Source organism: Stegostoma tigrinum, chromosome 1, assembly GCF_030684315.1.
Source record: "Stegostoma tigrinum isolate sSteTig4 chromosome 1, sSteTig4.hap1, whole genome shotgun sequence".
NCBI lineage: Eukaryota > Metazoa > Chordata > Chondrichthyes > Orectolobiformes > Stegostomatidae > Stegostoma > Stegostoma tigrinum.
Genome location: NC_081354.1, coordinates 151385811 through 151410861, shown reverse-complemented (window position 1 = coordinate 151410861; position 25051 = coordinate 151385811). Strand labels below are relative to the sequence as shown.

Below are 25051 nucleotides of genomic sequence, written 5' to 3'. Positions count from 1 at the left end.
GGCTGAATGGCTTACTCCTGTCCTTGTGCTTGAGCTGTGAGCTCTAAGTGGAAGGCTGGATACAGCCTGCCAAATTGGGCCAGTCCACCTGCTGCCTGTCAGGTTGGAAAGTACGTTTGGAATGAAGGGTGATTGGATGGGAGCAGCTGTGACCGTAATATTTTTGTGGGATTATAACCTGCACAGCCAACTCCTTCTGGTTCTACAAAAATAACTTAAAGTTACATTACCCGTGCCTCTCTCAGCTCAATCACCCATCAAACTTTGTTGGGGGGTACCAGGTGTGCACTTCCACTTGTTCTAGTATAGAACTGCAGTTGGTCAATAGGACCTCCTGTCTGAAAAGGCAGATACTTGGTCTGCTCAGTAGCTGTCTTGTGTAAAATTGGCTTGTGTATTAATGAACAACATTAATGGGCCAGTGGAGTCATCTGCACCATTCTGAGCCTGTTACGAGTTTTTTAATGTCGACTTTTCAAGTTCAAATTAACTGATTCTTTGGAACTCCTCTTACATTACACCATTACCTGGAATTTGTACCAGAGAACTTCCCATGTCCAATTATGAGATGCCAGTTGATCCTTTGATAGGTCAGGAAAATCATTTCATGTTTCTTTGCTTCCAGCAGTCAAGAATATCCTATTGTGAGGGGAAAGGAAAACTGGCTTTACAATTTTGTCCAGCTGAGTTTAGCATAACTTTGAAATACATATAGTACGGGGTAGTTCAGGGATGCTGCTGTGTAATCTGAATGTATGATTGGAAGATATTTTTACATGATAGGTTTCCAAAATAGTGAAAGAATTAAGACTGAACCATAAATGTCAAATTCTAACAGTTAACAAATGTCATCTGAATGTTGACACAGCAGGGTGAATGCTGGTTCATGTAAAATTCAGAAAGGGTGTAGATGGATCACAAAATCAACAGTGGGCACAACTATGTTGTCTTGCAGAAATCACTGACTAATTGTAGGTGTAGCTACATTGATACTGATTTAGCTACATGCACTAATTTAGTAAAATTAACCTTACAGCAGACATAAAATCCAATTAAATTTATTTCATGTTTATATCTCCTTAACTAAGATCTACTACTGGTACTCAGTGACCATGGAAGTAAAGCCCCTAAAACTGATTTTTAAAGAAAAACCCTCCATCTATGAGTTTTGCCTGACCATGATACTAACAAATGTGTACAAAAACTAAAGTACCCATGCAGTGTGTTGCAATTCTGAACCAAACAATGGTACCTGCTACACATTTTACAAGTTAGAAATTCAGTTAATCACATCTACATTAATTTCACGTGATTAATTTGGCAATGGCTGAAGAATTGGACACCAGAATACAATAGCTTTGGGATAAATGAAATAATCTTATTGGCCTTGATGGTGAATTGATGATTGTTTCATATTTTGCTCCTTAAGTGCAGTGTGGTTTACTGATTGTACTTTTTATTGTGTTTTGTTACACAAGTGCCATGATTGAAATGGAATCAGAATGAAATAATAATCAACAAATAGGAAGAAGTGCAGGGAGAGAAGAGGAAACAGAGGGAATTGATAAGAGCAGAAACGAAAGGTATTGTGATTGGGTAACAGAAAAATGGCTTGGATCATTACATACAAAAGTTTCCAGTTACCCGAACGTGTCAAATTCACAACAAAAACAGAAATTGCTCAACAGGTTCGGTAACATCTGTGGTGAGAAATTAGAGTTAAAGTTTCAGGTCAAGTGACCCTTCCTCAGAATGAGCAAATTGATGTTTTATGCCCAATTATTTAATATAGTTTAACTTACAGTTGTATTCTGCAATTGGTCAGGAGGAACATCAGATGTATAGAATCCCTATAATGTGGAATCAGACCATTCAGCCCATTGAGTCCACACTGACCCTCTCATGAGCTTCCCACCGAGACCCATCCTATCCTGTAAACCATGACCAATCCACCTAACCTGCACATCTTTGGACTGTGGGAGGATACTAGTGAGCCTAGAGGAAATCCACGCAGGCATGGGAGAATGTGCATACTCCACACAGACGGTCGCCCGAGGTAGAATCAAGCCCGGTTCCCTGGTGCTGTGAGGCAGCAGAGCTAACCACCGAGCCACTGTGACGCCCATATAGTTAATGTACAAGTCGTGTATTAAATTATGTTTACTGTATTCAATAAAGTTTAACTGCAAAAATAAATAATATAATCCGGAAACTTCACATGATACAACAATTGATCATTCAGATTACCCGAGCAAATGCTCCCATTCATTACATGTGTCTGACAAACAAGATTATTCGATAAAGAAAGGAGGTTGCATTCCACAGTTTGTAGTAGAAAATTCCCAAAGTATTGGACTAACTTTAAATCAGAGATCTCAAGTGGAGCATCATAATAATGAATCATAGAACCTTGCTGATGAGCAAACATCCTTTCTTAACCCCAGACAATAGAGCATTCATTCAGCAGAAGGAATTATCGTCCTACCAGCACTATGTAAAGGGATTAGCAGCTATTTGCAGAGTAGCTGCTGATTTGATTTTTACTAACTCATTCTGCCTGGACTGTCTGGAATAGCCTGACATGTTGGCAAATACTCAACAAAATGCATGCCAAGATTTATGGTGGTCTGCTGCATGCTGTAAAACTTAACTGTAATGGGATCACAGCCCCTGCCAACAGTTATCTGATGAGGAGCTACTGTGGAGGAGAAAAAGTAAGGAGTAGGTAACCAACAGGCAACCCTTTCTGTCTGCTGTACCTGTGGCAGGTTCATCTGACTTCCCCATCAGTGAATGTCCTTCTCTATTCAATAACAGTCCCATACGTGACCTTCCCACTGTTACCTTCGATATTGTCTTGTTGCTTGACAGCAAGGCTCTATGATTCATTGCTGCAATGCTCCACCTGAGACTTTAATTTAAAACCAACTCAATACTTTGGGATAATAAAGTGTGAAGCTGGATGAACACAGCAGGCCAAGCAGCATCTCAGGACCACAAAAGCTGATGTTTTGGGCCTAGACCCTTCTTCAGAGAGAGGGATGGGTTGAGGGTTCTGGAATAAATAGGGAGAGAGGGGGAGGCGGACCGAAGATGGAGAGAAAAGAAGATACAAAAGAGTTGCAGTGGGAGAGAGATTACCTGAGGTTGGTCCGGAGGGAGGAGGGTAACTTCTTCAGGTTAGGCATCCCTGGAAGAGGCTTCGCTGTGAGGTTAAAATTGTATCGGAGATCTGCAGTTCCCATTATCCCAATACTTTGGGATTTTTCTAACACATGAACTGTTGACTACTATCTCCTTTCTTTTTGGAGTATTCATGACGGTGTTGAAATGTGAGAGAGCAGAAATCAAACATTCCAAAACAAATTTATTGATGAATTCACTCAATATTACATTCCAGTCAACTCAGCATCCTTGTGTGTGCTTTCGTTGTCTGTCTTCTATGGACCATTACCAGGTTTCATGTTTCTACGTGATGCTACCTGAGCTCCTGGTGTAAGGCTGCTGCCTTTCACTGGGGCATTATTACAGATGGCCTTACAACATGGTTGCGAACAGCTTGGAGTCTAGAAAGACCAGCTGGTATCAAATTGTGCTATATTGTATGAGCATCAGCAGTTTGGACTAGCTGACCAGAAACAGCAACAGTACGATTAGATCACATGGGATTCAGGGGAACTATGGGGAGTCTAGCTAACTGTTTTCAGCCACATTGTAAGATCATTGCAGACCACCACAAACTGGCTTGAAGGAAGGAAACAGAGGGTGGTGGTAGAAGGCTGCATTTAGGATTGGAGGCCTGTGACCAATGGTGGGCCTTTAGGATTAGTGCTGGGCCAACTGCCTTTCGTCATTTATGTAATTGGTTTGGATGTGAATACAGGAGTGATCAGTAAGTTTGCAGATAACGGCGAAATAGGTGGTGTGGTTATCAGTGAAGAAGATTATCTCCCTACACTTAGATTATTGTGTGCAGTTTTAGCCTCCTTTTTTGAGGAAGGATGCCCTTGCTTTCAAGGGAGTGCAGCAAAGGTTTACCAGGCTGATTCCCGGGATGGTGGGTCTGACGTATGAGGAGCGATTGACTAGGTTGGGATTGTTTTCCCTAAAGTTCAGTCAAATGAGGGGGGTGTCTCATAGAGACTTATAAAATTCTAACAGGACTGGACAGGGTAGATGCAGGATGTTTCCAATGGTAGGTGTGTCCAGAACCAGGGGTCACAGTCTGAGGATTCGGGGTGACGAGACGTTTTTTCACCCACGGAGTGAATTCATTACCACAGGAACTAGTTGATGCCAAAACATTGAATGTATTCATGAGCAACTAGATAATAGCATTTAGAATGAATGGGATCAAAGTTTATGGAGAGAAAGCAGAATTAGGCTATTGAGTTGGATGATCAGCCAGTGTGAAGAATGGCGGCAGGCTTGAAGGGCCTAATAGCCGCCTTGTGCTCTTGTTTTCCATGTTTCTGTTTTTCTACGTTGACTGGATGACCAGTACGTCGAGGAATGGCAGGTGGAGTTTAACTGAGATAAGTGTGAGGTATTGCGTTTTGGTAGGGCAAACCAGGACAGGACTTATACAGTCAATGGTAGGGCCCTGCGGAATGTTACGGAACAAAGAGACCGAGGAGTGCAGGTACACATTTCCTCGAAAGTGGAATAGTCGGTAGACAAAGTGGTGAAGAAGGCATTTGTCATGCTTGCCTTCTTTGGTTGGAATTTTTGACTGTCAGAGTTGGAACGTCATGTTGCAACTGTACGGGACATTGATGAGGCCACTTTTAGAATACTGCATGCATTTCTGGTTGCCCTCTATAGGAAGGATGTTGATTAAATTTGAGAAGGTTCAGAAAATATTTACAAGGATGTTGCCAGGATTGGAGCGTTTGAGTGATGTGGAAAGGCTGAATCGGCTAGGGCTTTTTTCCCTGGAGCATTGTAGGCTAATGGGTGACCTTTTCGAAGTTTATAAAATCATGAGGGGCATGAGTAGGGTGTAGAGCCAAGGTCTTTTTCCTAGCTTGGGGGAGCCCAATACTAGAGGCCATAGGTTTTAAGGTGAGCAGAGGGTAGTGCATGTATGGAACCAGCTGCCAGTGGAAGTGGTAGAGGCAGGTACAATTACATTTGAAAGGCATGTGGATGGGTACATGAATAGGAAGGGTTTAGAGAGACATGGGCCAAATACTGGCAAATGGGACCAGGTCAGATGGGGTTGTCTGTTCAGTGTTGAAGAGTTGGGCTGAAGGGCTTGCTTCCTTTCTGCATCAGCTGGTAACTGGCAAATAGCTGTGCTGGAAGGACCAATGCTGTCATTGGAGTCAAGACTTTAAGGTCATGCTTCATAGTTCCACCAGCACTCCTAGGAGGTGATGCTGGAATGCAGATTACTGGAACCTCTGAATACTGATATCTGCAGCCAAGTTCAGACATTTGTGGCAACAAGCTCAGTTTCCATGATTACAATTGGAATGTCCACTGCAGCACTCAGACACTGGATGGCTTCTGATCACGTCAGAATGGAAACTGTGCATCACAAATGGCCCTGTAGGTTTTCCTAGCTGGCGCTGACTGCCAGTCTCATGTGCTTGGCCTCCATGCTCCTTCCACAAGGTCCTATTGCCAATCAGTTCTGAATCCCTTCATGTTCTTTGATACTTCTGTTGGATTTCTGTTAGGCCTTCCAATATACCAAGCACTTTAGTCTTTATATCCATCCACCTTCTTCTTGCAGCCATCCCATTAAAATCCTCATGTGGATCTGCTGCAGGGGAAAGTAAGAGAAACAAAAACAGAATTTGCTGGAAAAGCTCAGCAGTTCTGGCAGCATCTGTGAAGAAAAAATCAGAGTTAACATTTTGGGTCTGGTGACCCTTCCTCAGAACCGGACCTGAAATGTTAATTCTGACTTTTTTCTTCACAGATGCTTCCTGACCTGCTGAGCTTTTCCAGCACTTTGTTTTTGTTCCTGATTTACGGCATCTGTAGCCGTTTGAAAATGAAGAGATACTTTGCTCTCCAATGAACGGGCACCTGCCTGCAACTGATTTGTGCTCAGTGTATTACCCTGTATAGATGCTGTCCCTGTGGTGTCTTGTAAAGTATGCAATGTCACACTCGCAGCTGTCAGCTCAGAGACTGAGAGTGAGTGATGATTTTTCTTTATTATCACTGTATTCTTGCTCTTCCACTAATGCCTATAAGGAGAAAGGTATAAGAGTAGATTGTAGCATGTAGATGAGAGGTGCTTGCTTTTATGATCGGAATCTAGTCGGGGGAGATTGTGGGAGGATGGGTAAGAAGAAATGAACTTAGTGACAGCCTCAATGATTTTGGGGCCCACCACTGACCATGGCCTCTGTGATGGTTGTCCTAGTGCTGGCAATTACTGTTTTCTTATTTTGTGGTGAGAACGTGCAGCTAGGCCTGTCTTGATCCTTCCAACTCTAGTTTTGCAACACCTTGTCCTGCAAGGGAGGGAAAAGCATTTCAGTGAATATAGTCCCACCTGCTTGGATGATGTGACTACTGAGATTGAATAACTAGCAGTGTGTGTAGTCTATGAGAACCATGTATTGGTGCTAAATGAATGAGGGTAATAAATGTGAGACATGAGTTGTGACTGATAGATTGTTGGTGGTGGGGGTCTGGTGAATTGAGCAGTGTATAAGGTTAATAGTTTACTTGCTAGGATATGGCGTTTCAACATGGACTCACCAACCTTGACTACTCGTGACATCACTGAACATCTTGTAGCACTGGGGTTTGACTGATAGCAGCTGGCTGATCCCAAAGTCTTCGCAGTGTCTATCTACATGGTTTACTGGCCCCCTATGTACACAGAACATCTATTCTCTACCTCCTGCATGAAGCTTCTATTCCACTTTGAGATAACCTGGGAGCCCACTTCATCTCCTGATGCTCCACCACTTTCACTCTTGCAGATCAGGCACTCTTCCTCAGCCATTTTCAATACCTATTATAGTCAGAATCCCTCTCCCCAAAACTTCAGGTTCATATTCACTGGTATTAGCCTTTGCTCACTCCTGGCCTTGATTGACTGCACTAAATAGCATACTGAGCATGAGACTACACATGGCAATCACTTGATGGAGCAGGCAGTCCAAAATCTGGGTTCTACCTTCATCAGAACCAACAAGTATAGGTTTGCGACTTATCACAATTCACGCACCTGTAATCTGAAATGGCATCACTTCTCACTCCTGCACAGTAGAATGCTCAAAAGTTCTACTAGTACTCTCCTCATATTCCTCATCTAACAAGGAGTTGCTTTCCACATGTAGGATGATGACACTCAGCTTTGCTTGATACCTCCATTGCTTCTTGTCAGAATGAGTCTCTGTTTCCTTGAGTAAAATATTAGAAAGACCAAACCATCATCTTCAACTCTTGCCACAAGGTCTACAATTGATACGTATTCTATTCCATTTGTCAACTAGCATCTCTGGGTAAACTAGGCTGTTTTCGACCTCCATGGTTTATTCATCCTAAGTTGAGATTCATATCCAGCTTCTCTACCACCATAAATGCTGACTAGCTATACATCTAACACTGCCACCTCTGTCCCATCCAGCTACTAAAATTTTTTCTCATGCCCTTAACCCTCACTCAGTTAATCTGAAGCTCTCTTGGTTGGCATCCCATTACCTTGCTGCTCCACTCATCCAAAACTTTTGTTGTTCATATCTCAAGTCACATCAAGTTCTGCTCAGGCACAACTACTGCTTTTCCTGACCCACTTTTCCATCCTCATATCCCCACACAGTCTAAAACCTCATGTTTAAAATTCTTAATTGTGTACTGAAATCCCTTAACTGTCTTGCCTGTTTTATTTCGACAATCCATCCAAACTTTGCAACATTCTCCTTTAAAACTCTCTTCTTGTTCTAACCTTACACATTCCTCTTGCTTTTGTTCCATTCCTGGAAGCTGTGGCATCCAGCATCTTTGTCCTATTCTCTGGTATTTCCACCCTTAATTTCTTTGCCCCTGCTCTTTTAAGCTCCCTTTCCTACCCCACCTTAAAACCTATTCCTTGATCAAGAATTTGACCACCCACCCCAATATCTCCTCCTCGAGCTTTGCATCTAATTAGTCTGAGATGCTTTTCTTTAAGGGTAATATATAGGTGCAAGCTGTTGTTCAGGTAGTTTAAGATGATCTGTCGTGTGGTGGACATCTTGTATTATTAATTACAAATGTTTGTGTGTTATCTACAATATAGACGTGTCATATATGCCAGATGTTACTTCCCAACAAGTGCAGTTTCTCATCGCACTTAAGAATACATCAGCACAAGTCTCCATACACATGTCCGGAATGTGGAGCGATATGCAGGTCCTCGCACTTTCAGACTCATGTCACCAGGAATTGCCTGCACTACACCCGTAAAGTGGGATACCGGTTAGTTGTATGTTTGTGTTACTCTATCAGTTTATTATTGTGATTCTAAAATATTGACCTGCCTTGGGTTGAAATTCACTTGGCTTTCCTTCCTTTCGTTCTCTCCCACTCAATTGGGATCCAGTCCATCAATCTGACACTCCTGTTTGGTTGTGCACTCTCTAATATTAGAAAGCCAGCTAGAACATCTAATCCACACAAAATACACTGTGGCTTTGAATTTGTATTTGAAACACATAGGATGACGTTTGGATTTGAACATTCCTTCCTTTTTGATTATGACTGGGAAGCTCAAACAAATACTTCCTAAATTTTCTGAGGATACAAAGATAGGAAGGACTGAAAGCCCTGAAGAGTACATAGACAGACTGCAAATACATGTAGATTAGTTGTGATTGGGGAAAAATTGTGGTAGAGTAGTGTATAACGTGGGAAAATTTGAACTTGTCCATTTTGCAGGATGGATGGAAAAGCAGAATACAGTTTAAATTGAAAGGGAGGTTGCAGAACCCGGAGGTAGAGGAGGATACTGGTGTCCTGTTACATGATTTAGAAATGATTACCATACAGATACAATAAGTGATTAGAAAGCCAAATGGAATGTTGGCCTTTGTTGCAAGGGAGTGGAATATAAAAGTTGGGATGAGTTGTATGGGACATTGGTCAGCCCACAACTCGTGTACTGTACAAAGTTTTAGTCCCCTTATTTAAGAAGGGGCAAAATTGCATCTGATGCAGATCAGAGCACTTGACTGATAACCTCACCCTTATTCGAGGTATATTCTGAGGAAAAGTTAAGTTGGGCCTGAATTCGCTGTCATTTAGAGGAATGAGAGGTGACCTTCCTGAGACAGATAGGGGCTCGAGCGGGCTTGACAGGATGGATGCCAAAAAGATATTTTCACTTATAAGAGACGCTAGAATTAGAGGATATTGTTTAAACGTAAGGGTTTCCTATTGAAGAATTTAAATAAAGAGAATTTCATTTTCTTAAAATATCATGAGTCAGTTGAATTCTGTTGCCTTGAGATCAGAAGGGACAGTGTTATTGAATAATCTGAGGGCAGAGGAAAATAAAATCTTGAATGGTAAAGGCCTCGTAGGTTATCAGGATTAGCTGGGAAAATGTATTGAGACCACAATCAGATTAGTTATGATCTTATCTAATGGCTGAGCAGGCTTGAGGGACAAAATGCCCAACTTTTGCTCTTAAATTATGTGTTTGTACATAGGAGAAAACAGGATAGCGGATGGTCAGCACAGGTAGTGATCACAATCCAAAAGAGAAACAGCTTGGGCTCATACCTCTAGCAACAAAAGTAAGTGCATGGGAAAATTAAATGCTGAACTGTTTATGTACAAGGTATTAATGTTCAGCTTGTTATAAAGATATTCTGTGTATTTCATTAGTGATTGTTTTCTTCTTGCAGTTGTATACATTGTGGTGTTGTCTATGCTGACCTAGCTGCCCTGAAATCTCATATCCAAGGTACCCACTGTGAGATCTTCTACAAATGTCCTATCTGCCCCATGGCTTTCAAGTCGGCACCAAGTACTCATTCACATGCCTACACACAGCACCCAGGCATCAAAATAGGAGAAGCTAAGTAAGTTCTGTAAGCATGCTTGCTATGAGATTATTTTCAAAAGTATATATTTTTAACTGAGAAAGCACTTCAATATAAAATGTTATTGCTGGTGTAAGGGTCCTTTGTGAGCAGAGCTGAAGTAATCTCAAAGTAGATTTCAGTGGGGCTGTGCTTTAGGACAATTTGAGACGAACTAAATCAGCAATTTTGCTCTGAACATCAAGAGCTTGGTTAAAGGCTTCTTGGCACTTGCCTCCTTGAGGGAATGTAACAGTGGAACAGACTAAAATTAGTATCCTTAGCAGTCAGAGAGAAGCTAAAACACTGGGTAGAATCTTATGCTGCCAAATGTGATGGCGCTAGAGGTGAATAGGATGTTTCATCAGGGCAGGTGATGGTGTACTGAAGCCCTGCTGCTTTCCCACCTCTGCCAATGTAATGTTCTGCCTATGCAGGCTTCTAGTTGACCTTCTCATGCTACTGATTATGATGCTCAAGGGGCCAGTAAAGGATCACTCAAGGGCCTCAACCCATCACCTCTAGGATTATCCAGCTTGCAGAGGCAAAACCTGTGCCGGCTGCTTGGCAGCTGGAGTAGCAGGGAGCTGGGGTCATGAATCTCAATTTAGGGCATGAACATTGAGAAGGTGTTTGCCAGCTGAGGGTCATAACCTGCCTTAGCTTCCAGACCCACCATCCACTGCCAACCATACACATCACTGCATCCTGTGTGGGTATCACTTCTGGTCTCTGGCTGGCTCTAGCATGTGGAACTTCTGTTCCAGGGAAGTTGAATTGAAAGCCGGGCCCACCGGAATCCTTGGAACTAGCTGACTAGATCTTCCTTCGAAGGAAGCAGCCCCCAAGGCTCTCACCATCTTGTCAACTGGAAGACAATAGCTATGCCACCAATGGGAGATTCCAGCTATGATAGCACAGACTGGAATTTTCTGCCCTGAAACAGGAGCAGGGAAGTGGTAAAGTTGCCAGCTGTACCAACTGGACTTGGGAAAAGGACCGTGTATTCTGGGCAGACAGGTGTTAACGGGGGAGGCAGAGGCATGATGACAGTGCCGCTGGGCTAGTAATCCAGAGACCCAGGTAAACATTTTGGGAACCGAGTTTGATTTCCACCATAGAAAATCATAAAATGTGAATTGAACAAAAATCTAAGATTGAAAAGAAAGCTCAATGGTGACTATGTAACCGTTATCGCTTTTCATAAAATCCACCCGGCTGAATAATGTCCCACTGGGAAAGAAATCTGCCATTTTTACCTTACCTGGCTATATGTGACTTCAGACCCAGGGCAACAATATTTGCTCTTGTCTCATGTCTGGGTAATTAGGGATGGGAAAGAAATGTTGGTCCAGGCTGTGATGCCAACATCCCACAAATGAATATAAAAAGTACTGGTGCTGGGCCCATTGCCCTACAAAGTGTTTGGAGGTAGCTGTTGGGTCTGCTGATGTGATGGTGGGCTGTGATCTAAGACATTGTCGAAGCTTCTAAGAAAACACAAAAAGAAATTCCAGCCATCATCCTACACACACTACCCATGCCCCATCCGTCCCAACCCGTACCACCTCTTGGCCTCTCATATCTCCACTTCAAGTTGTAACCCAATATCCAGCTTCAATACTACCTCATAACCTCAATGCTAACATCATGGGCTGAAGGGCCTGTTCTGTGCTGTACTGTTCTATGTTCTATGTTCTAACATATGCCCCATCTCACATACATACCTTTACAGCCCCTGAGCCAATTTAGTACCAATTCATGCCATCACATGCCCTCTGCCCATCACCCTTTGGCCTTTTATTCTTCATGACAATACATTTCAATCGCCATCTTGCGCAATGTCTCAGAACCCATGCTGTGCTCTTTAAGTTTTGATGAATTCAGAAAGTCAGTCTATTAATAAAAACTCTTTCACTGCATTTAACTTCCTTTGAACTTAATTTCTCATGAAACAACTATTTGTATTCATAACCATACATTAAGGCTTTGTAAGCACTCAGTGCTGTCAACCAAACCGAACTGACAGGCACCTCACTGTGATAATGACAGGTTGTAAAATCAGTCATGCAGCACAAATCCTATAAGGTAAGTCCTCAGGCTTTGTTAACTGACAGAGTGAAATACTAAGCACTACTGTTTTTACGACTGCAGACAGTTTTCTTTTTAAATTTTAAAGATCAGAAAATTGAAAATCTTTGACAGTTCAAATTAATTTTAGTACATTTATATCTACTTTTAACAATCTCATACGACACTTCCCTCTTCCTAAGGGCACATTTCTCCTCCAAATGTGTCCCCAGGTCTATCCACATTCTAACTGTAATTCTCAAAAAGTTACAGTTAAAGTTAGCAGCTTTAGACCTCTTAGTAAGTTTAAAGTACACAAGTGGGATATTCTTACTCTATCCTTTCAAGAATCAGATCTGACTGAAGTAAGCTGTAATTTTATACCCACTTCTGTCAACCACACATCCTCAAAATGTGACTCAACTTTACCCCAGCAAACTCAAAAATGGTGGGATCTGTGTTCAAGGTCGGGACTTCACTCAATGCATCATGAATCTGTGGAATTCGCTTTCCCAGAATTTGGTGGACATCAGGACACTGAATAAACTTAAGGAAGAGGTTATAGATTTTTACTTAGTAACGGGTTGAAGTGTTATGGGAATGGGCAGAAAATTTCTGTTGAAGCTGAGAAACACATAAACGGAGTGGGTCTTTTAGCTCCTCGAGCCTGTTCCAGCATTCAGTAAGATCGTGGCTGATCTGTGGCTCAACACCAGATACCTGCCTTTGACCCATTATCTCTTAATACCTTTGATTAACACAACTTTATTCTATCTCAGATTTAAAATTAACAGCCAATCCTGGCATTCACTGTCATTTGTGGAAAAGAGCTCCAAACATCTACTACCCTTTGCACATAGAAAGGGTGCCTCATTTTCTCCTGAATGGTCTGGCCCTAATACTTAGACTATGATCTTGGTAGATCTAGAATCCCCAACTAGTATAAATAATTTATCATTGTCTACTGTCTTTTCCTTTTAATGCCTGGAAGTCTGCAATCAGATCACTCCTTAACCTTCGAAATATGAGAGAAAACAGACCTGATTTGTATAATCTCTCCTCATAACTTAACCCTGGAAGCCCAGGCATCATTCTTGTAAATCTACTTTGTACTCCCTTTAAGACTAATATATCCTTCCTAAGGTATGGTGCCCAGATCTGCTCACAGTACTCCAACTGGGGTTTCGCCATGGTTTTGGACAACTGAAACATAATGAAGCATAACCTTGCACTCTGGTCCTCTAGATGTCAAGGCTAGCATTGCAATAATCATCTTGTTATACTTTGCATCTATATGGCAATGTAATGGCCTAGTGGTATTATTGCTGAGCTGCTAATCCAGAGGCCCAGGTAATATTTTTGGACCCGGATTCGAATCCTGCCATGGCAGAAATTGGAATTTGAATACGATAATAAACTGGAATTAAGGGTCTAATGATGTCCATGAAGCAATTGCCAGAAAAATTCATCTGGTTTGCTGATGTCCTTTAGTGAAGGAAGTTTCTACCCTTCCTGCTCTGGACTACAGGTGACTCAAGATCCGTAGCATTGTGGTTGACTTAACTAACTTCCAGGATAGGCAATAAATGCTGGGCTGGCCAGCAATGCCCTCATCCCTTGAATGAATACAAAAAAGCAAGTTTCTTTGGGCATCCACTGTAATTAACTTCATACCATGTAGAAGTACCTTGACCTGTCCTTTTTGTTCTAAAATAGATAACCTCACCCTTGCTTATGTTGAACTCCATCTGCCAGTTTTGTCTATTCACTTAGTCTATCAATATCCCTTTGTAATTTCATGCTATCATCTATATTGTCTACAAGGCTGCATAACTTTGTGTCACCGGTAGATTTGAATGGATGACCTGCTGAGCTTTTCCAGCAACTTTGTTTTTGATCCTTGGACATTCTGCTGTCTACTACCTTAGCCACTGCTTTAAAAATTCATCAGGGTTTGTCAGACATGACCTATTTGTCATAAATCCATGTGCTTCCTGATTAACAGAAAGTTTGTAGTGTTCAGTTACCCTACAGTTCATTGTAGACTCTAGCAGTTTCCCCACCATTCATGGGATCAGCCATAAAATGCAGAAAACAAAGTGATGATATACACATTTCCTTAACTTCCATGTACATGTTAGGTTCTTGGTGAACTTGAGTATGACATTTTTTCTGTACTCCAATGCCACATTCTCTAAGCCACAAATGAGATAGACAGCCTACTGTTAAGCTCTTGCTGTCTGTAAAGCAGTTATAAGTAAGTGTCGAAAATAGTGGATTACAAATGTCCCCCGGCTGTCAACCTTGAGTGAAGCATCTCTTCTCAGTCTCTAATCTAAGGCTTGAACTGATATTCCCTCTTGTAGAATATTTGTTAATTTAAAATAAATATTTTATGTGAATATCATGAATGACAATCTGCTGTCTTTTAACCAGTAGCATTATTCTTCCAAGAATTTTTAGAACTGGAAGCCAAAATAGAAATGATACCTGCTAGATTCCCTGAAAAGAGATTGATTTGGGTATATGTTGATTTTATGTGCTAAAGTGAATTATGTGCCAGCAAATTCAAATGGAAGTAAAAATTGGGAGGGGTGTAAAATAGTTTGCCAGACTGCTATCACCGTATGCATCAGTAATTTGGATTTGATGGAATAAAGCAATGCTTGTGTTTTCAAGCACTGAAAGCCAAAGATATTTTCTTCTAAATTGGGTCAATGCATTTTTCATCCAGGTGGTCTATGTGTGACTTTCCATTCTCCAAGCTGGTGAGAATAATGGTGAGTGTGATGACTTAATTGTATGAGGGTCTAGAGTCAGATTCTCACCATCAAGATAAACATTTGCAATAAATCCTCCTTCCTTAGATGATGAAGTGATTTTCTAGCCATCAGTTGGCAGAAGATCCATCTGTATTCCTTTGCATCTTATTAATTGCATAGATTGCAAAATTAACTTCACCTTCACAATCAAGGTACTCGACTGCACAAACCTAGTGAGCACCTGTTGACTTGGCTGTTGTGCTTCCAGTTCAAGTAAGTTTATAGCTTTAGCTGCATTCAGTGGAAACCTTCCTCATGATCCTTGTCTCTCACTTTTGTTGTAACCACTACGACACAAGTAGGTTTTCCCATGGCGGCAAGGCAGAATATGTCCCTGGACCATTGCTGATTTGAACAGTAGGAATGTACCAGCTTCATCTTCATAGTTGACACCTTCATGATCAGGGTCCAGCAGCAGTTTTAGTGTCAGAGGTGGCGCAGGCCACTGAAGGGAAGCGGCAGCATGTGGCAGAGGGGTCACTTCTGCAGAGAAGCAAGGCAGAAGCACATGGTTGTAGAAAACAGCAAAGTGTTGATGTGAAAACAGGGTATGTGTTGCTGAAGGGCACATCAGCATCATAGATGCAGCATGTATCAGCTGCATTCACAGCAAACCCAGTACATTAGAATGTGGGAAAGACAAAGCGGAGGCGTGTTTACTGGTTAATGGAATGAGTGAGTACTCAACTAGCCAGCGAGTACCACCACAGGCTATTCAGAGAATGGATTATAAATAGCCTGTTGAGCTAACCACGGTGAGTCAAGCAGTTAGCCCAAACTAAATCCAGGGATTAGCTCTCTTTCAGTCTGGGGATTGGGCCACAGTCAGTCCTGAAAGACAAGCTAATCAGTTCTTGCTCATTGGTCAGTCAGAACCATCATTCAAATACAATCCAGATGAGGTGAATTGCTATCAGTTGGGAATGTCCTGCAAAGTTTGTTTGGAGATGGGCTGCAGTTAGCAGGAGGCTAGATCAGACACAAACCAGAGGTAATCTGAGGTTTATCCTTGGCATTGTTGATACTGTATGCAGGTCAGTTCTGGGGATTGGCTTGGATGCCTTTGCTAATGGAGAGAATATTTATCGTCATGGAGGCAATTGAATATGGTAGAATGGAATCTGGTACTATAGGGTAGGAGACAGGCCTGTCCCAAAGTGAAGCGTGTCACTCACTGTCACTCTTTAAAGGAGGAGCGGTGGTGGTTGCAGGACCAGAAAAAGAAGTAAAAGGACAATATTATTTTATTTTTATAAAGAAACAGAATTAAAATGGAGTGGGGGCATGGGATGGTCTCTGGAGAAACAGGGATAGCAATACAGTAATGGTCGTGAAGAGAGGTGGAGGGGAGGGTGCAGTTATAGGTAAAAGGGAGCGTGCTAGTCTCTGTGGCAACAACAGTTCTAAAACTCACTACTATGATCAAAAATAACCAACTGCATTATAAGCTTTCAATATTGACAAAACAGCACCAACACCCAGAAGAGGAAATAACCGTTCTCCGGACATTTTCTTAATCAATCTGGTCAGAAATGCTATAATGCATCACAGGAGCAGATGGCATTTGAACCTGGCTTTCTTGGTCTAGGGGTAGGGACACTAACACTGCACCATAAGAGGATCCCTTCCTGCTTTCCTAGAAAGGCAACACAGTTAATAGATGAAACGTGCAGTTACTTAAAGAGCTACTCCTGTAATTAGGAATTAGAGAAGTAAATATTAACACACTGCCTTCAGTTCCCACTTAGTCAGCATGTCAACATGTGGTAGCCTCCCTTCCTTCTGGGCTGGAAAGTCCAGGGTCAAGTCCCAGCTGCCATGGAAGTGTGTCATTGCATTCCCAATAGGTTGATTAAATACAAAACTACCTCATGGGGGCGACTCGGTGTTTAGCACTGCTGCCTCATAGTGCCAGTGACCCGGGTTCAATTCCAGCCACGGGCAACTGTCTGTGCGGCATTTGCCCATCCTCTCCCTGGCTACGTGGGTTTCCTCCCACAGTCCAAAGATTGCAGGTTAGTTGGATTGGCTGTTGGAAATACAGGATTACATCTATAGAACTTGGGGGATGAGTCTGGGTGTGACACTCTTCAGACAGTCAGTGTGGACTTGTTGGGCCAAATGGCCTGTCTTCACAGTGTTGGGATTCTATGATTTACCTACCATCTAAAGGGTATTGTGGCACATTGGTAGTGCCCCTCCTGTGGGCCAGAAAATCCAGGTTCAAGCTTCACCTCCGAATGTGATGGTCTCAGTAGTCCAAACTGGTTGATAGTTATTTTTTTCTCTCTATGCCCTTCTATAGAATTTTGATCTGTTGTTTCAAAGTATTGAGTGAGAGTGGGCCGATTAGCATCTTGTGATTTCAGGTCGCTCAGAGTCATGGAGTAATGTTCAGTTGCATAAAAGCTAATGGTTTCCGTGGAGGAACATTCAGCATGATGTCACAGAGACTGCAAAATACCCATAGCAGATGTCCTAACCTTGTACATAAAATGGAGGCTGCTAGGAGAGGGCTGCAATGGTAAGTTTTGAGTTGAGTTGGCTCCTGGAAGCAGCATCATGTCATGGTCACATGGGCATTTTCTTGGTCCACCTTCCATTAGGTCAGGATTACTAATGTCCTTTGGAAGGGGTAGAGGGGTATGACTAGGATGTAATCTTGCTGGAATAGATGTCTCCAAACTCCAGAGTGGTATGTGGCAATGAACTCTCCTCTCAGGGATCAGAGCATTGCAGAACCACATGGAGTGAATGCCAGTTGAACAAATGTGAGACTAACATGAGGTCAGGGCATACCTGAAGTTTCACGTAGCAACAATGTCAAGGGAAAGCAACCCTTTACAAAGACTTTTGCTTTTCACTTAATGTTCTCACAGATCTCCCGAAAGTGAAAGGACCATGCACAGATCAACCCATTAATGGATCTTGCGATCCTAATTCTGTGAAGGAGCCACGACAGAAGACCACAGCAGCAGTTGTTGGACAGTTGCCGACTGAGATGAAATAAGATAAAAGCCATCATATCAAAGGCGAGCTTTTGCTCAAAATGCATCTAGGTGCAGCTACCTGCCGATGAGCGACAGCCAGTATTGCAGATGGGTCAGGATATCCCGAGCCACTGTGCCACAGCTGTCAGATATGGAACCTGTGGTAATAAAGACTGGTTGGCAATCCCATTTCAGTAAATGTAAAATTTCCTTTTCCTATGGATTGTTCCAGAGAGTTACAAGGGCCCTCTGTGGTATTTTGCAGTCTTCAACTCAGAAATGCATCCAAATGGCACTGTTGCTTTCTTTGCTTGGGCCTTGCTTTGGCACAGGAGGTAGGCAGCAATGTTATAAAGATTCTCGGTCATTGCTGCTTTCCCGCAGGCTCAGGATGCAATTGATTGTAACCAGATAGTAGTCAGAGTGCCTATTACCAACTAGCAGTCAGTGTCAACTGAATTGGACTCTATTTCCTTAATATTCAAATCATTTGTAACCAGAATGGCTTGACAATGAAGTCTGCACAAGATTTCCAGAGAGCTGCCAAGACTCTCACACCCTGACTGGTGCCCGATACTTTCAAACGCCTTCACCTCATTCAAGGATGGTTGCTGGGTGACAAGCAATACCCCCTCCATACTTGGTTGATGATACCTCTAGGAAATCCTCTCATTACGTCGTGGGGAGATTCAAACAATGCTGTCCATTCTTCAACCAGGTCTGTTTTGAAACCGATCATAGGCTTTATAAAATGAGGTGTGTTATATCCCAAACAGGGTGTCCTGCATCATAGCGGTGTGTTGCACTCTCCACAATCTCAGTTGCAAAAGAATGGATGCGTTGGCTGAGGAGAGATGCAAGAAATACAGGGAAATTCTGAGGAAGAAGATAATCTTCGTGAGCCCGAGCAGGTCCTTGGTCTCCAGCAGCCCTGTGGAGACTTTGGGTGTTTTATCTCTCCACTGGCTCTGGGTTTGTTTCAGTGATGCGCTCCTCAGATTGTGTCCCTGAGTCTGCTGTTACTAATGTAACCACCAAGGTGACGGTCTCTGTGTTGGCAGAGGATCCGGTGAATGTCTTTTCTGTTGGCCTCTGAGTGTTCACAGACTTCCTTCTCAGAGCTGTTGCTGGAACAGAGTGGTTGAGGCTCTGGCTTCGTGAACTGGGCCTGGTGCTGGGAGATGCGGCAACAGAAGAGCAAAATGTTAGGTATGGAAGATGCAGAATAGCTTAAGCAGATCAATGCATTTGCCATCCGTGCATATCTGAGAAGATCAGAGCACAATGTTGCTTAATGGGTTGTAGGCCTATTCCTGTTACTCTGGTGCCACAATAATGGTTCTGGTCCCTACTAACCATCTATCTTGCCCCTTCTTCAGAAGGAATGAGAATCTTGATATCTGGCTGTTCACCTGCAATCAGATAACGAGAAGGACTGAGTGTGGTGGAAAGGGTACATAACCGTACAAGTTGGTGAGCATTAAGTAATTGATTGAGAAGCACAGTAGGCAGAAAGGGTACATATATGTTGAAATGCATGACTTGGCTGTGAGTCCTTGTGTGTCTATGTGCATGTGATGCTGAGGCTGGCAGGCTATGTGCCCTCCGTGATGCCTAAGCCGTGGCAGAATTAAGGGCCTGTCAGTGTGAGCGAGTAAGGAGATGATGGTGCCACTTGCACCTTCCGGCTGAACGTACGTTTTCCTCTGGCCCTGCTTACCATTTCAGTTTGAGGACCACTGGCACAGATCTGGGTCGTTATCTGGACCCAGGCCAAGTGGGTCTAATAGGATGGCCTCCTGGGCAAGCTCCTGGGAAGAGGGTGTCTCTCCTATCAATGAATCCGTCCAGCAGCAGTTGGCAGACAGTGTCACTAAATCTGGATGCCTGGTTCGTAGGCATTTCGTAGCTATAGGGGATGATCACCATATGCTTCTGGGCACTTCCAGGCTTGCAGTGTCTGATGTGATGTCCAGCTACTGTTAATTATCGTGCCAGAACTTTGGGCCCTATAAAACCCCATTAGAGTGAAGAACTGTCTTCTTGCTTGCTATATGCATTTGCAAGTTACTCACACATCTCTCTTGCGTAGATAATGAGGTAAAAAGCACACAGTTACATGACAAAACTCTTGCTGACATTGGTGGATATGACTCCCATCTGAAAAGCTCATCTTTAATTCCAAAATAGGAAAGCTTAGTGGGTCTTAGTGTGGTTAGATTGGCAGTGATCATTTTTGCCCTCCTCCAACTTGCAGTGAATCTGTTCGATTGTAAGATGTAAAGCCAGCATGACAAAATAAGTACCTATTTAGTGGAAGGTTGCCGGAGACATTTAGTTAATGTAACATCAAATGTGAAATAAAGAGAACTCTAGAATAAAACAATTACAGCCGTTTGTATTCTTGACATTTTAAGGCTGTTGTCAGCTCATGATTTTGTTTGATGTGAATGTTTATGAATGAAGAGCTTTGGAAAAGTGTTGATATAAATTTTTCCCCTTTGTTTCATTTGGGATCAGTGGTGCATGATATTGAAAATAGTTTCTCACCAGAGGGGCCAAAGCTTTAGAGTCAAGGCTTGTTTTATGGTTTAGTAATTGAGATCCAGGGTTTCCAGCATGTTTACTTCACAACAGAATTTCATCTTTCAGTCAAACAATTATGTTACAATGATCAAGAGCTGTACAAATCAATTTTGAATAGATAGCTTTCCTTAAAAAATTCCAATAGGAAAGGAGGAACCTTCATTTATATAGTTGGTGACGATCTCAGAATGTTTAAAGCATTAAGTGTTTCACAGCCTAAACAGTGTTTATGAAGTGTAGTCACTTGTAATTTAGGCAGCTAGTTGTAGTTTATCGACGACTGGCAGGTTTACTGTATTGGCTGATTTGTAGACAAGGTACATTGGTCCCAATTTACCTTGCTTAACCAACTTCATTTATGTAATCCACTGTATAAACTGACAAACTTCATTAGACATTCACTCAATAGCACCCATTTCTTCTTTTGTGTGTTGGTAACATTGAAATTGAAATTGAAAACCAAACAACTGAGCTGGACTACAACATTGAGACTAAAGTCTGCACTCAACTCCTGTCAGAAATCCAGTGATCTCAGACCGGATTACATAATCCATAAAAGAGGTGGAAAGATTTGTATCTTTAGTTTCCCAAGAAAAGACAAAATTTAGATATAAACTTTATAGATGGGAATGATAAAGTGTGATTAATTAACAGCGCTGTTCATTGACGTGTTTCTGCCTGCTCTGAAATCAAGAGATTTTAAACCATTTTCTTCCCAATGTGCAGTCTCATTTCATAATTACTTTTGGAGATATTGCAGCCAGAACAATGCCATAATTAAATTTAATAATATGATGGAACAGATGAGGCTGTAAAATATTGTTCCCAGTCAGTAATTAGTTAAAATATCTAAGCTTTCTTTCACAGAAATAGATGCAAAATAGTTGCTAGTCTTAAAAGTATTGGAAAATGCATGCTAATTTTCCCTCTTGTTTTTAGAATAATCTACAAGTGCTCCATGTGTGACACAGTGTTTACTCAGCAAACCTTGCTGTGCAGCCATTTTGATCAACATGTTGCTAAGCAGAAAGTATCAGTCTTCAAGTGCCCAGATTGTGCATTGCTATATGCACAGAAACAGCTCATGGTGGAGCACATTAAGGTATGTTCCTCCCATTTGAGTCATATTTACTTTTGTAAAAAAGTGAATTATTTTGTTAGACTAATTCTTAGAATGTTGCTAAGACCCCTGCCTATTTACTTTGCAATTCCGAATCTTGGGAACTAACGAAGGCTTGAAAGTTCCTTTTGGATGGCTCAGTCTCAGTCCAGCTGCTTCAACAGCATATTTTAAAGTGGCGATCAAAGGTAAAAAGAACTGTATTTCTAAATCTCACTGCCACAGGATGTCCCAGCAAGCTTTACAGCAGATGAATTACTTGTGAAATGCAGTCACTGTGATTAGGCAAAGAAACATGACAGTCAATTCCTGCACGGTGTGATCTGTCTGAAATGTGACACCACTAACCAAATAATCTGTTTTAGTGATAATGGGAACTGCAGATGCTGGAGAATCCAAGATAATAAAGTGTGAAGCTGGATGAACACAGCAGGCCAAGCAGCATCTCAGGAGCACAAAAGCTGATGTTTCGGGCCTAGACCCTTCATCAGAGAGGTGGATGGGCTGAGGGTTCTGGAATAAATAGGGAGAGAGGGGAAATAGGGAGACAGTCCAGCCTGTCTCTGCCTCCCTAACCTGTTCTTCCTCTCACCCATCCCTTCCTCCCACCCCAAGCCACACCTCCATCTCCTACCTACTAACCTCATCCCACCTCCTTGACCTGTCCGTCTTCCCTGGACTGACCTATCCCCTCCCCACCTCTCCACCTATCTTCTTTTCTCTCCATCTTCGGTCCGCCTCCCCCTCTCTCCCTATTTATTCCAGAACCCTCACCCCATCCCCCTCTCTGATGAAGGGTCTAGGCCCGAAACGTCAGCTTTTGTGCACCTGAGATGCTGCTTGGCCTGCTGTGTTCATCCAGCTTCACACTTTATAATCTGTTTTAGTAATGGCTGAGGGCTAAATATTGGCCAGGGCACTGGCAGAGCCCCATTATTCTTCAATAATCATGTGTTGGAGTCATTTGCACCACCTGGGAGGGCAAATGTAGCCTGGTTTAACATCTCATCCAAAACAGGGCAACTTTGACACATGTAGTTCTCAAGTGCCACCCTGGACGATGTGCTCAAGTTTCTGAATGGGACTGAAAACGATGGTTTTACAGCTCGGGGATGAGAATCCTGCCACTGGGTGAAGACTGACACTCTGCGGGTAGTATATGTCTCTGCCAGCCGGGCTGTTTGCAGCCAGAAGGAGGTCATGTGACAAAGCACAGAGGGATTGCTCATCAAGTTTGTGTTTACCTACAAGAGCTTTTACATCATGATACACTGGGCCTGCCCAACCTTCAGCATATTGAAGCCTTAACTTGCCATGAATTAGCAGGTTAAGAGTCTGTTTCCACTGCACTGCAATAATTTGTGTGTCTGGGGAAGGCACTTGAAGGAAGCCATCACCATTTGGTGTGAATAGGTGAGAAGAAAGGCGTATTCTACCATTGGGGAATTCCCTGTGTCCAACCATTGGTGATACCACTCTGGGCATCCAAACCTTGACTGCTTTCCACACATCTCCTTCTCCTCCCTAGCGCCCTTGATCTTCCTTCTGATTAAGATTGTTGACTTACCTCTTAACCTGATCACTATGCACATTCTCTTTAGGGGTGCCTGTAGTCTCAGCTGTGGCTACGACAGATCTCTGGTGATGCTGGCTCATCAGATTTGCTTGACTTCCTCTTCCTGAGGGATGAAAGTTTCATAATTACCTTGTCAATTTTACCACCAGCATACAGTTGCTCCGCAGACTTTTCAAGTGAGATGGTTCCCACTTTTCAATCTGGGCTGGAGGCTGGGTGTAAGCAATATGCTACACTACCCCCGCACCACCTCACCTGTAAAATGTCATTCTCTTTCAAATTGTCACACTTAATCAACATGCTCAACATTTACTCGCATTCGTTAATTGTATTTGTGTTTTGATCCACTGGTTTGGATCACTGGGCTTCACTTTAAAACAGGTCCATCCTTTTTATGTGTGGTTATGGTCACACAATATGAATGTTAAAATATTTCAACTTTAAATAACTATTTCTCCAAGGTTTTGTCCCAGCAAATTAAATACAATAACAACAACCTCAAATTCTAATTTTTTTTCATTGTAGACTGTGCATGGCATACTCAAGAGTATTGAGGGTCCTCCCAACCTGGGACCTCAACAACCATTGGTCACAAAACCAGTAACTACATCAGCAGGACAGAACAAAACTGATGGGAATGCTGTAAATGGCACTGATCGGCTTGGGAAGAAAACTTCAGTGGTTGTGAGGAAATCTGGGAGCCGCTCAAAAGCAAATAACCCTGGTTGGATGTGTCAAGACTGTGAGGAATGGTTTCCTGAACGAGAGGACTACATTTCTCATATGAAAAAAGACCATGGAAAGGTATGAATTGACTGGCATGAGAGGGAATCATGCATTAATTTCTGGGAACCATGGAATTCAGTTTGTAAGGAGAAACAATTGATCCAAATAATCTTTTTAACACATGAAATTGATTTTTTTTAAAACAGGAACTGTTGATATATGGTTGTTGAAATATTTTTTCCTGTTTCTGAAATTTGTAACACTCACTGTACTTGTTCCTGTTTTTTCTATGGGCTGTTTGTCGTAACCATTTTTAAATACATGCCATAATAGAGAATTATTATTATTCAGTACAGACTATAACATACACAAATTTATTATATTTCAGAATTACAGTGCAGTGTAATTCTGAGTTCCAACCAAATATATGTGCAGTTAAAGATGCCACATTGTAAATCATGACATCAATCTATTGATCATGGTTCATAATTACAGTGAATAGCAGCATCACTTTAGAAATATCACATAGAAAAATAATCTGAGTTATGGTTTAATTCTGAGCAGTTAACCTTTGTCAGCAGCAACCACAACTGTAACTAGATTATCTGTGATCAGGAAAGAATTACATCAATGGCCTCCAGATTAATTAGGATTGTTTAAATAATTCTGTGCAAAGGTGCATGACCTTTTGCTGCAGGATTGTTAAGAAGGACCAAACATTGTACAACATGCAGGGGACAGTGCAGAAAAATGTAGAGGTCTAGCGTAGGGAGACTGAGGGAAGGATCATGAAGGATTATTCTGGGAAGAATTATCAAAAGGATCATGAACTAGCAAGATGAGGCAAACTGGGTAAATATTTCTTCAGTGTAGTGGCATAGTAATTTAGCTTTTCAGCTGAAAAGTCTGCCCCAATAGATGGTGTAAGAGAAGTAGGAAAGGTAGACCTGGGAAGTTATAGGAAATTGATGGTAAATGAAGGAGACACTGGTTCAAACTTGTTAGAAGTAAATTTAGGACTCACTTCAGGAAAATGTTTCACTCAGAGCTTGTCTGGTGTTAATACGGAAGTAGTGGTGTCAAAACTGAGTCAGTAACTTTGATAATACCGGTGATGTGACTGT

The 25051-nt window shown here is 42.2% G+C and overlaps 1 protein-coding gene across 9 annotated transcripts in view; it reads left to right on the top strand.

The window, feature by feature from the left end:
- znf532 (zinc finger protein 532) overlaps positions 1-25051 on the top strand; it is a 178239-nt gene that overhangs the window by 112577 nt on the left and 40611 nt on the right. For all 9 annotated transcript variants that reach the window (XM_048534006.2, XM_048533999.2, XM_048533983.2 and 6 more), the window contains 4 exons: positions 8252-8430; positions 9861-10037; positions 21445-21607; positions 23727-24005. In XM_048534006.2, the coding sequence (XP_048389963.2) occupies positions 8252-8430; positions 9861-10037; positions 21445-21607; positions 23727-24005 (798 nt within the window). The remainder of the gene's footprint in view (positions 1-8251; positions 8431-9860; positions 10038-21444; positions 21608-23726; positions 24006-25051) is intronic.